Raw genomic sequence first — 12,500 nt, 5'->3', positions numbered from 1 at the left:
ATTAGGCCAGTGCTGGAAATGCGACAACTGTCGTCAGGAGTTCAAAACCGTCTGGTTGCCAACCAACGTTTGTTGTCGAATTTCATCATGGCAGGGAACTCACGGAGTTTTAACGCAAGCGCCTTATTCTAGGCACATTTCAAACGAACTGAAAGAAGCTGTAACTAATGCACCAACCAGCGCACGATCTCAGGACTCCCAAAACGGTACTCACGGTGTGCGAGATATCAAGAACAAACCGGCTCCAGTTCAACGCTTAGCAGAGCCTTGGATGAGACAGGTCAACTCGTTGGCGCCCTTCAGTACCCTTGGAAAGTACACATGTGGGTATTACTTCTCGCGCGATACCGATAACAAAAAACGCAAGACAGGGATACCGCCTTCCGATCTAGTAGCATGGCGTTCACACATTTCGTAGTTCTAACAAAGTGAAATGATAGCGTCCGTGGGATAGGAACCGGGGAAAAAAAACTTGTGTTGTTATTTAGACGTTTTCGGTTATACTGACCTGTTTGAGACCCGAGGCCGGATACTAAACATCCGCAAGTTCAGTTATAAGGCTTTTGTGTATCGAATCCTTATAGATGCAGTTTCGAGTGCTTACAAATCTAGCTAAGATTACGCCTGGTGTTCTGGGCCGTGTCGTAACACAAGATTTGGGTAAAGACAAACTCTGTTAAAGAAAAGGGCTTCTTCTTCTTTTTTTTTTTTTTTTATCGGAGCGTGATACAGGAGCATAATTTGTGTGATTTTAAACTGAATGCGAAAATAATGAAATAATCATGTCAGGAAAGTGCATCGAGACTACTGTTAACAGATTGTAGGTCTTACAATTCCTCAAAATGCAGTTTTTTTGTGAATGATGGCATCCTCTCCCATAGTAAACTCCTGCCCTGGCCTGGTTTGGGTTAGAGACCAAAGATAAATAAATTTACCAAATTTTGAATTGCTCACTATTTCCACTGGAGTGATTCAGGTCACCTAATGACAAGACTGTTATCACATATGAACTGGGTGGGTACAAGAAGTGTACCAGTATTGACGGATGTGCTATAAAAATATTAAATTTAAAGTGCTACTATGATAAAAAAATCACTTTCTTTTTTCCTTCAGATTTTGAAAGTGTGATTGCTCAACACTTGACTGGCAAAATTTCAGGCTTTGATTTTTATCCAAAGGCTATTCACTTTGAGTGTAAGTTTTGGATTTCACGGTCCGCCTTTACTCACGTTCCAAACTGACCGATTGGACCTCAGAGGGTTGGATCTAGGGAAAGTGATGTCATTTACTCACTAACTTAAAATTGTCGCGTATAAACGCAGCTTATTAAATATGAAAAATACGAGTTCAAAAATCTGAAGGTCCGAACTCCGTGCTGCATATTAATTCAGCCGCATACACACGCATTGCATTCTTAAACTAGTGAGTCTTTGACGTCATTTTCTCCTCGATCCAGCTCTCTCAAGATTTTAAAGTCAGCAATGGCGGACCATTAAACAGGAAAAATCCAGTTAAACTAAACAGGTGTCTTTCTGAAATCAAAGCTTTTAACTTCGACCAGCTACTGTTTAGTTAACATAGTTTTGAAATCCAAAGAAAAAGAAAAATCATTTTCTTGGTCATACAGCTGTAGTAGCACTTAGGTTCCAAAAGCAAGTCTTTGTAACCAAGTTTTATTAAAAATAATGACAAATGTCAACTGGGTTCATTATTAATGACTTTAATCTACTTTACAAAGTTTCCTCCCCAGTCAAAATGAAAATGAATCTGGGAATCAAACCGCTCTGCAAGTTCAGAACAGATTCAGTGGAAAACAGCATGACTACATCCGTTTCAGGAAAAACTATGACAACATAGAAAATGAAAAAGGTCATCATGTACATTTACTTGCAAGAGTTCAGCGTTGTTCTTCTTAAAATTAATTTTCTTTTCTATTCAAGCAAGACTAACTGCCATCGCACAAATTTGGCACTAGGACTTCCTTTGAAGTCCTTAGTCCTTTTAAGCGAAGTGGAAAGTGGCTATATATTACACCAGCGTAGAGGAGAAAAAAACAGTGCACTGAAATTTAATCTTGTTCCTCATCAAGTCACACTATTTGATGAGGACAAGAGCACAAAAGAGATAAAATCACATGAACAGTTAATTTAATGGCCAGGTTTGTGGTTATCAGCTTGGCTGTGTGTTCATCAGAAGAGTAATGTTATCACCTTTCAGTAATATTCTCCCTAAAATAATAGTTAAAAAACAAGGGAACAGTTAATATCGTTAGTGCATAATGTATACTGGTACATGCTGAAATAAGAAAATACCTTGCTCTGTTCTGTTGTTCGTATTACTGTGACAAATATTTTTATAAATGGGTTCAACATTTGCAAGATATTTTGGGATACTTGTCAGAATAACTATCATAATCCCATGTCGCAATAAATAATACTAGTGGTGGGAATCGGTTGAGATTTCACATTCGATCATCAGAAATAATCAGACTGCCCCAACCGATCGATCATCGATTATTATCGGAAAAATCTACCAATAAGCATTCCACATATTTTTCATCTAAATAGAGGTCAAAGTGGGCCCTTCCTTCAGTTGATGAAAACCAAAATATTCCCACACTTTTGACCTGGCGTTTCCAGGATAGCGAAAGATCTCCAACTCGTCCATTTTGGCCGCCATGTTGGACTCGTCAGCAATATGTAAGCGAGGCATGTCTAAGAGAGGACACTGGAAATTGGGGAGAGATTGCGGAGAGCAAAACAAACATTTTCAAGCCAAAACGAACTTGGATCAGAGGTGAAATTATCTTCCTCTGGTGATTTGTAAATACATTTGAGATCTATTTCAAAACTTATTTTGGACGGTAGTGATACTACAAACGCGAAACAGTGAGCTTGTAATTTATGTTTTGGTTCAGTTGTTTACCAAATACAAAGCGGCTTAGCATGCCACATCTTTCAAATAAGCGTGAGGTATTTGAAGTGACAACAACACAGCGAACAGGGTACCGCCAGGTAAACACAGTCAATCTTAGATTATATCTGCTGTTGTGACTTAGAAGTTAGGAGTCCATGAAAAAAGACAACTCACACAAGATATTAAACGAACATTTTTATTGATGTTAATACATTTATTTGTCCCCAATAAATTTTTAATTTTTAGGCGACAATCGATTATGAAAAAAGCAAAATCGATTGTCGCGTCGCTTGATTTTTTCGATCAACTTTCGATTATAATTGATCATTGGCCCACCACTAAATAATACCAAAATACCTTGTGCATCAGAAACTGAACAGCAACATTCCAGGGGAGACAGAGATTATCTTGGATTCATAGTACAGAGATACACTTAGCAAAAAACTTTAACACAGACAAATAAGCATTAGCAGCCAATGTCCAATCGTTTCTTTAGACATTGCCACATCATGCGGAGGAGGAAGAAAGGGCAGGGAAGGGAGCCTTCCCCAGTGTGTATCTTCATTCACAAATGTCAACATACCCATACTTTAAACTGTACATACCGAGTGGTCTTCTTTTCTTGGTCTTCAGGTGAACTTCTTCAGCGTCATCCAATACAAGATTCATGTACTCATCAAAGCCCTGAAAAGGAACATAACAAATCACTCCAAAACTGCACTTTCCCATTTAAAATGGCAGCTGCTTTTTTGGCATCACTGTCATAAGTGACTTTTATGTTTTTGTCGTAACTGAAAAATTAACAACTCTAAGGAGGAATATTATTTTTCTATGATGACTATGTTCATCTGGCTTTCTTAAATCTTTTGCTTGCAGCTTCCAGCATAGTTCAATGTACCACACCAACGTTAAAAATACTGGTCAAAATTGGAAGGCAATTTGACAAAATTAAGCCACTTCTGGTGGTCAAAGGAAAGGAAATTAAAGGAACCTTATTTAAGTGTTCAATCTTCTAGCACCATAGAGCACTAATCAGGGACACTGTAAATTGAAATTAACAAGTTAATGCAAATCAAATCAACTTTTGGTTTTCGAGGAGAGGGGAAACCGGAGTACCCAGAGAAAACCTCTCGGTGCAGAGTAGAGAACCAACAAACTCAACCCACATATGACGCCAAGTCTGGGAATAGAACCCGGGCCACATTGGCGGGAGGCGAGTGCTTTCACCACTGCGCCATCCCTGCACCCCCTCAATGTACATGTACTTTTACTAGAAGGGAGCTCTGATTTTGCAAAGGTGCCCCTCAAAATCAGAGAAAGTGAAACTTACAATAATGTGGCCTTCAATCCTCATGTTGACCTGCTCATAAAGCCAAATCTGAATTCGGGATCTCTGAAGATGAACAACAAGACACAACATTAACAGACCTTCCAACATCTAAAGCTACCAAATCTTGAGGTCTCAAAAATGTACCCCAAAAAATCTTGAGATTTGGGTATCAAATAGTGAGATTTGCAAAATTGGTTCAAAACAAAGGAATGTGAGATGAGTTCTGAAATTGTGAGTCTCACGACCAAATCATGAGAGTTGGAAGTTCTGCATTAATAAACAAACTTCAAAAACTCATTAATAATTTATGAAGGCAACAGCCTCTCAACACACCGATAAAATGTAGCATACATGAGCTTTGAACCCGATAAAACACTCCTCATGATCATTCTTCATCTAAAGAATAGTAATAAGGCTCAATTTGTTTCTTTTTTGGCCAGCATACTGTACTAATATCTTCCTTTCACAATCTGAACCTCTGTTTGGTGTCCCAAGGGACACACTTTTTGTGGAATGTTTTTGAATCTGTTCAAAAAAAGCACATGTTTTATCAAATCTAAATAAAAACACTCAGCTACACCTTGTGTTTTTTAAACCTGATAAAACACTGCTGCTCATTTTTTAAACAGAACATTGACCCTTTCACTCCAGTAAGGGCCAATGAGACTTATAGATTTTACTCTGTCTAATGTCAGACGATTTTACTCGTCAATGGGGAACCCCACAGGAGTGAAAGGGTTAACTCAAATCCAGAAAAACAAACACCATTCAACTAGGGGCAGTCCAGGGTGACAGGAGAGGTATTAGCTCCTCCTTGAAGTGAGTTAAACCTGCAACAGTCCTTGTTGTGATGCTTACCAAGGATAATGACATTTAAAACTTACTGTAAAATTTGAAACCAGAGGGGCACACACAGATGAAGCTAATGTTAGAGAGGCTCCAATAATTATTATTACTTTCTCCAGAGTATTCCCAGTTTTTTTAATGAACTTGATGTTCATCATTACATTCATTCCCCATCTGTATGCAACTTTTTCATCAAATAACATAAATGGAAGATATTTGTTCATTGATCTCACATTTACCACTAATGCTAAATCATATGGACACTTAGTGTTTGGTGAAACACCAATCGGAATATTTATTATGCTGAGATGAAGAGAGGATATGGACAACTTTGTGTACTTTTCTGTTGTTTTCTTCTACTTTTCTATAATCTTTCTTTCGTTACTTGTATGTCTTAATATGCATGCGTAAAATCTGTATGAAATCAATTTTTAAAAAAAGAAAACAAACTAGAGTATAATGACCTTAATAGCATGTTGTGATTATGTAAGTCTGAGACTACCTAAAAGTAGTCCTAAAACCAAATGTAAATACTGGTACATTACTAAAGAGAGAAGAATACTTACATTCTGCAAGTACCTGAAAATTAAATTCTGATGAGGGGAAAGTTAAAGAAAAATCTCACTCAACTCTCAATGGATGCAGACACAACTGTATTGTAAAAATTATGACATCAAAGGAAAGTTAAAGTAGGAAGCCAAGGCTTTGGTTGACACATTAATAACAGCAGGTGATGTCACTGATATTTCTTTTAGTCAGGAAGAAAGTAGAAGAAAAAGACAAGAATGAAAATGTCAAATTTTCTTTCATTAATTTTGAAAATTTTTAAGTAATCATGAAACTGATTCACCAGAGAAAGCAATTACAGAACACACTGCCACTACTGTGAGCATAATTTGGCAACTTCTTTGAAGAACAATAATTTAGAATAGTGTCAGACTGTTACCTTCTCATGACTGCATTCTTTCACGAATAAACCATATAAAAATGAGAGCTACCCTTGTGCAAGTAAGTGGCCGGGTATTTTGTGATTTTACTCTGTAAACCTTCTCTAGAATATCACTGCCTCTTTTTTTGTACCTTGAAACAAAAGAGTGTTCTGACAATGTGGGTAAAAAAATACTCAGGTGGACATTTCCTGGCTAAACTGAAGGGCCAAATCTTCCGACAACTTTGAAAAGTGCCTAGCCAGTTGTATACCCTTGTAATTCTTTTTAGAAAACAGTCCTAAAAAAATATGCATGCTGATTGGTTAAAAATCGTGCTGTTGACGTAGTGATGGCGCACGCAAAGAGAATTTAAATTTTGATAATTAGAGTTAACAAAATGCTTTCCTTTTTCTCGTTGCGTTGTTTTCTAAAAGAAATAGGAAACATGTACTCCGTGTTTCTATCGAGTTATAGAAACACCCGTGAAAGTTTGGGAGAACTCAAAAAAGCTGTGGAAACACTAGCCTGCGGCTTGTGTTCCCACAGTACTTCTCGTTCTCCCAAACTTTCACTCATGTTTCTATAACTCGATAGAAACACCGTAGGTTTTCTATTTCTTAATCAATGGTGAGCCAGTGAGCCGCCGTCGTATACCTTTGTCGTCCTTTTAATTTATATACCTTAAACACAAGGATATTTTTTATTTCTGTTTTTTTTCTCTTTACTGCTCTACTTTATCTTGTTTTTAGCCCCACTGAAGAGCGGCGGAGGCAATTCCATAAGATCGCTTCCACTGTAGCCCTGTATTCTACAGTTGCTCCCATTTCCCAAGTTTAAAAGTGGCAAATTGGTGTCAGATTGTGTCGCCCCATCGCCTTGTCGCCCCACGTTACGTCGCCCCAACTTAAGTCTAGGGTTAGGGTTAAGGCGACGTAACTTGGGGCGACACAACCTACATTCAGCAAATTATACCCAACTTCATTTATCTTGACAACTCCAAGACAGTACCAATCTTGTTCGGGAACATTCTAAGCAACAAGCAGACTAAACAAAGAAAACATGCCTCTAAAAGTACACTCCCATAGAACTTACAAAGGAAAAATAACCAGGTCATGAAAGAGCTGAAGGATAATTACTAGAATTTAGAATCGTTTATCGTTAAAGCACGTGCAACTTCGTGTCAAACACTTTAGCGTCGAAACTCTAGCGCAGCTCAACCTCAAACCAGTTTTTAAAGAAAAAAAAAGGATACAATAGGCTGTACCATAACCTTCTGCACTTTCTGTCCTTTATAAGCCATCTTGCTCCAGTTCTTTTTTTTTTATGAATATGGTCAAGAACGCAAGAAAGAACCACAGACTCCACAACCAAAATGGCGAAAAAACGACGGCACAGAATCATGGGAAAACGTTCTGTTTCGTTCTGGAGCTCGGTGCGAAATGGGTAACGGGATATACTAGTATGAGCCCATTATTTTTTCGTGACGGCGGCTGTCAACGTCAACGTTCGGAATTTTGAAGGATTTCGATTTCCGAAAGAAACAAGTTTATTATCCCAGATAGACACGAAATGAAGAAAGCCACAGAAACGTATAAACATTGTTTGGATCAAGCCATGAAACTTAACGATTTAAGGCAACAGAAAATTCTGTGTGATGTCACGCTTTGTGCTGCGGAAACCAACTTTCCTGCTCATCGAAATGTCCTCGCTGTAAGCTGTTCATATTTTTTCAAGATGTTCACAAGTGACATGAAAGAAAAGAATGCGGAAAGTATAAATCTTGAAGCGCTTGCAGTTCGCCCGAGTTCAGTGGATACCCTGTTGACGTATCTCTACACAGGCAACCTGGGTGTCACGCATTTCAACGCCGAGGAACTTGTAGTTTTAGCTGATTATTTTCTCATCACAGAGGTGAAAGCAATTGCATCCCATGAGCTAGAATCAAAAGTAAACGTTGCTAACTGTCTATTTTACCTTACGTTCGCTGAGCGTTACGACTGCGAACGACTTGCTCAAACCAGTCGTTTGTTCATCGATAAGCACTTCACAGAAGTCACGCAATCCGAAGATTTCCTCAATCTTGGAGTTCTTGAATTTACTGATATTATTTCAAGTGACAACATAATTGTCGAAACAGAAGATGCAGTTTATGTAAGTGTTGTTTCTTGGATAGACCACAATCGAGATGAACGACACGTCTACCTGCCCAAATTGCTTTCCTGCATTCGATGGTGTTCTATGGCCAATGTCTGCACCCAGGTAATAAATAGTTCACTGCTCCAATCACATCCTAGTTGCAAAGAACTTGTCGAGAATATCTTACAACGGCAAAATTCATCAGATGTTTCTTTGTTTCAAAAACCAAGGAAGTGTCTCCAACCTGCGGTTGAGGTCATCGTTACTGTTAGTGGCTCGCAGATACAGGACGCTCGACCTTCCTCAATGAGATGTTATGTTCCCCAGGAAGACAGTTGGTTCGAACTGGCGGACTTTCCACAACAGATTAACTGGCATGGTTTTGTTGAGTGTGAGGGTGAGTTGTACACTGTGGGAGGTGAGAGGAATGGCGAAGTGTCCGATGCTCTTGAGAAATTCAATCGGAATACAAACACATGGACGAGAATGTCCTCAATGTTAAAACCAGTACTATTTCCCGCGGTTGCATCCCTTGGAAATCACCTGTATGCTGTTGGTGCGTCTCGGGTCAACAGAGGTTCACTGCAGATTTACAGCCCAGCCCGAGATTCGTGGACTCTGGGAACTCAGTTGAATGTCCCACGTGAAATCAGCTGCGCAATAAGTGATGGACAATTCTTGTATGCAATTGGAGGAATGAGAGCGGGGGATGGAGAATATCTTAACTCTGCTGAGAGGTATGACCCAGAGCAAGAAACATGGACAAATATTTCATCCATGTCCCAAAGCAGAGGAGGCTCATGTGCAGTATCCAGTGGGACATGTATTTTTGTAATGGGTGGGGAAAGCAGTGTTCGTCTGGCTCTTTCTTCTTGTGAAGTTTATTCCACAGTTTCCGACCAGTGGCAATGCATTGCTTCAATGCATGTTCCAAGGTACTTTGCTGGAGCTGCTTTGGTTGAGAATAAAATTTACGTTTTTGGAGGAGTGGGAGGGGCAAATGTGACCTTTGAACATAAGAAACTCGTTGATTGTTTTGACCTTGGTGAAAGCAAATGGGTTGCAGGCATGACTATGCCATGGGTGGCAAAATATCTCCAGTGTTGTACTTTGCGTTGTAAAAGGGACCTCTTGATTGGTTTGCCACAAGTCGAGGATTAATCTCTATTGCTGGTTTCCAATTTTTAAGTTAATACAAGTTACATGACACAGAGCTTTCCAAGTCAATTTCAATTTCAATCTTGGGAAGCCGCAAAGTTTAGGATCCGGCTGTTAAAGCAAATTGTAAGAATGTATTTTCAGCTAGCGGATAAGGCAACGAAGAGCTACGAACGCTGCCGTGTGATAAGCGTCGCTTCAAAACCTATGAACTTGAACTCGTGGACGACAGCGCGAACTGCGCAAGGAAATATGTTTTGATGAACAACAATAGCTGTACGTGTTTGACCCATGTTTCCATAGTCTCCCAAGCACAGCAAGCAACTGCCTGAAATATATCGGTGAGGGGAAGTGATTTCATGACGATACGTTGCCAATTCATCTCTTAACGTTAACAGCGTAACAGTTACTCACTGTTAACAAGCAGGGCGGAAAAGGGACGAATGTGAATCTTTTGAATTACCATCCTCAAAAGACCCTGGGGCAGTCAGTCGGGGCAGGAGAAAAGGCGACGAAAGTTTTCTAGAACGGGTGAAAAACACACCTTTCCTCCTGTCCCGGCTAACTGCCCCTGGGGTCTCCGAGGATGTTAATTACAAAAAAGTGATGATCAATTTTTCATTCTCTCTCCACTTTTTGTCTTTTACAAGTATTACTATAGAACCACTGAGTAAATATAGCAACGTTAAAAGGGAAACCGTTACACCTAAACCTTGCATCCGGTTTTTGGGCTAGCCTACGACCGACAGCGTGCTGGCTGTTGGAACTACATGTGTTTTGAGTACGCGCGTAAAATTTCACGGTCACGTTTTATCCAATCTTGTACCCAGTTTCATCGTCCCGCGCGCGCGAAAGAGGAACGAAGACTCTGGGTACGAGATTGTGAGTTTAGTTTTTTTTTTTTTGTTACGTAAAGGCGCATTTTCACAACCGGAAACTTGGAAGTCCTAAACACGAGGACGAACTATAAAAGGGGGAACTTCACGTACTGCTTTTGTTAGAATTAATTCAAGCATGACTGATTAATTATCCAAGATGGTGATAAACAACCAGCAACAAGGAGACGGAAGCCCGAAATGATATTTCTAGCGCGATGGGGATTAAAAAAAGAACGGAACGACAGGTAACATTTTATGACATATGACGGACACATTGCCCTAAGGTGCTTTTTTATTGAACAAATTATCACAGAGCTCTCGGTTGCGTCCACGGTTGATTGATAAATCATTTGCATGTGCCTAAGGCACCACGCCCTTTATAATGCGTCTTCGTGTTTAAGGGTCTATTTAAAATAGTGGTACAAACTCAAGTGAACGATCGCCACAGTTTATGAAGCAATTTTAAACAAGGCAATGGACTCTTGTTTTAAAGACTTAACTGATAAGAGTGTAATGTGAAGTGCTAAGTCTCCACCCCATATGAACAATGTGAGCGTTAACTGATTAGAGTGTAATGTGAAGTGCTAAGTTTCTACCCCATATGAACCATGTGAGCGTTAGCCCTACTGATGGAGATGGGCCCACACAAGGACAGAGAAAGACTCTGTCAAGGGTGGGAATTGAGAGTTTTTCTCTGTCCTTGTGTGGGCCCACTTCCATCAATAGGGCTAACGCTCACATAATTCATATGGGATAGAAACTTAGCACTTCACATTACACTCTAATCAGTTAAGTCTGTTCAAATATATGTGCTACACGGTCAACGCTTGCAAAAAAACGTAATCCTTCCTTGTCTTGTTTTACACAGTTGCGAAGAAATCTACAAAGATATAGGCTTGCAACGGGTTTTTCAGGCATCTGCACAACTTGCTTTATAACGGCAGTGATCTTTTGCCCGTTTCATAACCGCTGCTCAAATATGCGACTTTCGGAGTAAAGTTTTCCATATTGAAGTGGCACAGCAAGTCATTTCCATTCTAACCGGACGTTTAATAAATCATAATATAATACATCACTGCCTTCAAATATTTCCTTTCATTTTTAAAATTAGAGACAATCTTTCGAAAGTATCTACATAATTTCAAAAAATCATGGGCTGAGTATCTCAAATGTGTATGGAATGTTAAATAATTACGATAAAAGAATGTTGTCCACGTTCATAGCGGCGAGAAGGATTTTCAAAATATAACCACCGTTATCACCGCGGGGCGTTCACTTGGCTACCTCTCAAGCGAACGTTGTTTGAGAAACACATTGTACTGTTTCGCCTTGTTTCACACTGTAGTTTGCAAGGTCACGCTGGGACTCACTCACGTGACTCACGGGGACTCATACGACAGTACAGTACCCTTCCTCTTCATTTAAAATAACTGCGCATTTTTGTTTTTTTTACGGGTGAGTTCTTCAGATGTTTACACCAAGGATCCACCACTGATTGAGCCACGAGATACCAGCAAGATGTAAAAAAGTTAACCTTAATCCTACAACGGATCTCAAACTAACAAATTGGAGAGTTATTCAAATTTCAGATTCTGAAAAATAAAAGGTGAACCATGCAATTGAAGGGTGATGTATGCCTTCAGACTCAAACTATTTGAATCCAAGAAGCCCTATGGTTTATCTGAGGCTGCTTAGTTCGTGTCGCATGCACCGCAGGCATCAAAACTTGCAAGTCCGTCAAAATCACTATGATCTAAACACCAACAAAAAGTATGGAAGTATTGAACGATAAATGTGTAACAACGTCAAGTACATCAAGACTGATTGCTTTCAACAAATTGTGAATGATCCTAAAAGGGAGAGAACAATTACATTTTCTCAGACAGCAGTCCCTCTAACCGTTGCCTTCAAAGTAAAGGACCGCGAAATGCTACTGAAATAGCTTGGCTACGGTAAAATATAAATAAATTAAACTTACTTCCCTAAATCATATTCATTTGTCTTGTATTGGCCAAAAAAGAGTGAAATTGCAAATATCATGAATCTCAAACACTATAACATGCATTTGCTTAGACAAAGTGCTCGGCATAAATCTGGCGACATGTCTTGAATGTGGATCCAAACTGTGATCATTCTCAGCTTTGCTGCAAAATGTAAGCTATATATCTCCTTTATGTACTCTATATATTATCAAATCATACTAACAACTGGGGAAAATATAAATACTTTATGAATAACTTAAATTTGCGTATGTCTCTTTGGTGTTTTGTCTGGTTACTCCGGCGGCTTTAGGTTGTAAATAACTTG

General features: G+C 39.3%; 3 protein-coding genes across 5 annotated transcripts in view; 1 reads left to right on the top strand and 2 right to left on the bottom strand.

Moving 5' to 3' along the window:
* Positions 1 to 1,704: 1,704 nt before the first annotated feature.
* On the bottom strand, positions 1,705 to 7,428 carry LOC138007849 (small nuclear ribonucleoprotein E-like). The gene is made up of 5 exons (XM_068854939.1): positions 7,274 to 7,428; positions 5,659 to 5,685; positions 4,247 to 4,309; positions 3,522 to 3,600; positions 1,705 to 2,228 (listed from the first exon to the last, which is right to left on the bottom strand). The coding sequence occupies exons 1-5, from the start codon at positions 7,319 to 7,321 to the stop codon at positions 2,170 to 2,172; spliced, it is 276 nt and encodes a 91-aa protein (XP_068711040.1). The 5' UTR covers positions 7,322 to 7,428; the 3' UTR covers positions 1,705 to 2,169.
* Positions 7,429 to 7,497: 69 nt separating this feature from the next.
* Positions 7,498 to 9,444, top strand: LOC138007848 (kelch-like protein 12). The gene has a single exon (XM_068854938.1). The coding sequence runs from the start codon at positions 7,591 to 7,593 to the stop codon at positions 9,316 to 9,318; it is 1,728 nt and encodes a 575-aa protein (XP_068711039.1). The 5' UTR covers positions 7,498 to 7,590; the 3' UTR covers positions 9,319 to 9,444.
* A 1,778-nt stretch (positions 9,445 to 11,222) lies between these two features.
* The window catches only part of LOC138007846 (inositol 1,4,5-triphosphate receptor associated 2-like), a 44,261-nt gene continuing 42,983 nt past the window's right edge, over positions 11,223 to 12,500 (bottom strand). For all 3 annotated transcript variants that reach the window (XM_068854936.1, XM_068854935.1, XM_068854937.1), the window contains one exon: positions 11,223 to 12,500. This exon is cut by the window's right edge and continues 181 nt beyond it. In XM_068854936.1, coding sequence (XP_068711037.1) covers positions 12,468 to 12,500 — 33 coding nt within the window. In that variant the 3' untranslated portion in view covers positions 11,223 to 12,467.

This window comes from Montipora foliosa, chromosome 6 (assembly GCF_036669935.1).
Source record: "Montipora foliosa isolate CH-2021 chromosome 6, ASM3666993v2, whole genome shotgun sequence".
Lineage (NCBI taxonomy): Eukaryota > Metazoa > Cnidaria > Anthozoa > Scleractinia > Acroporidae > Montipora > Montipora foliosa.
Note: the sequence above shows the minus strand (reverse complement) of the source record. Positions and strands in the feature narration are given on the sequence as shown.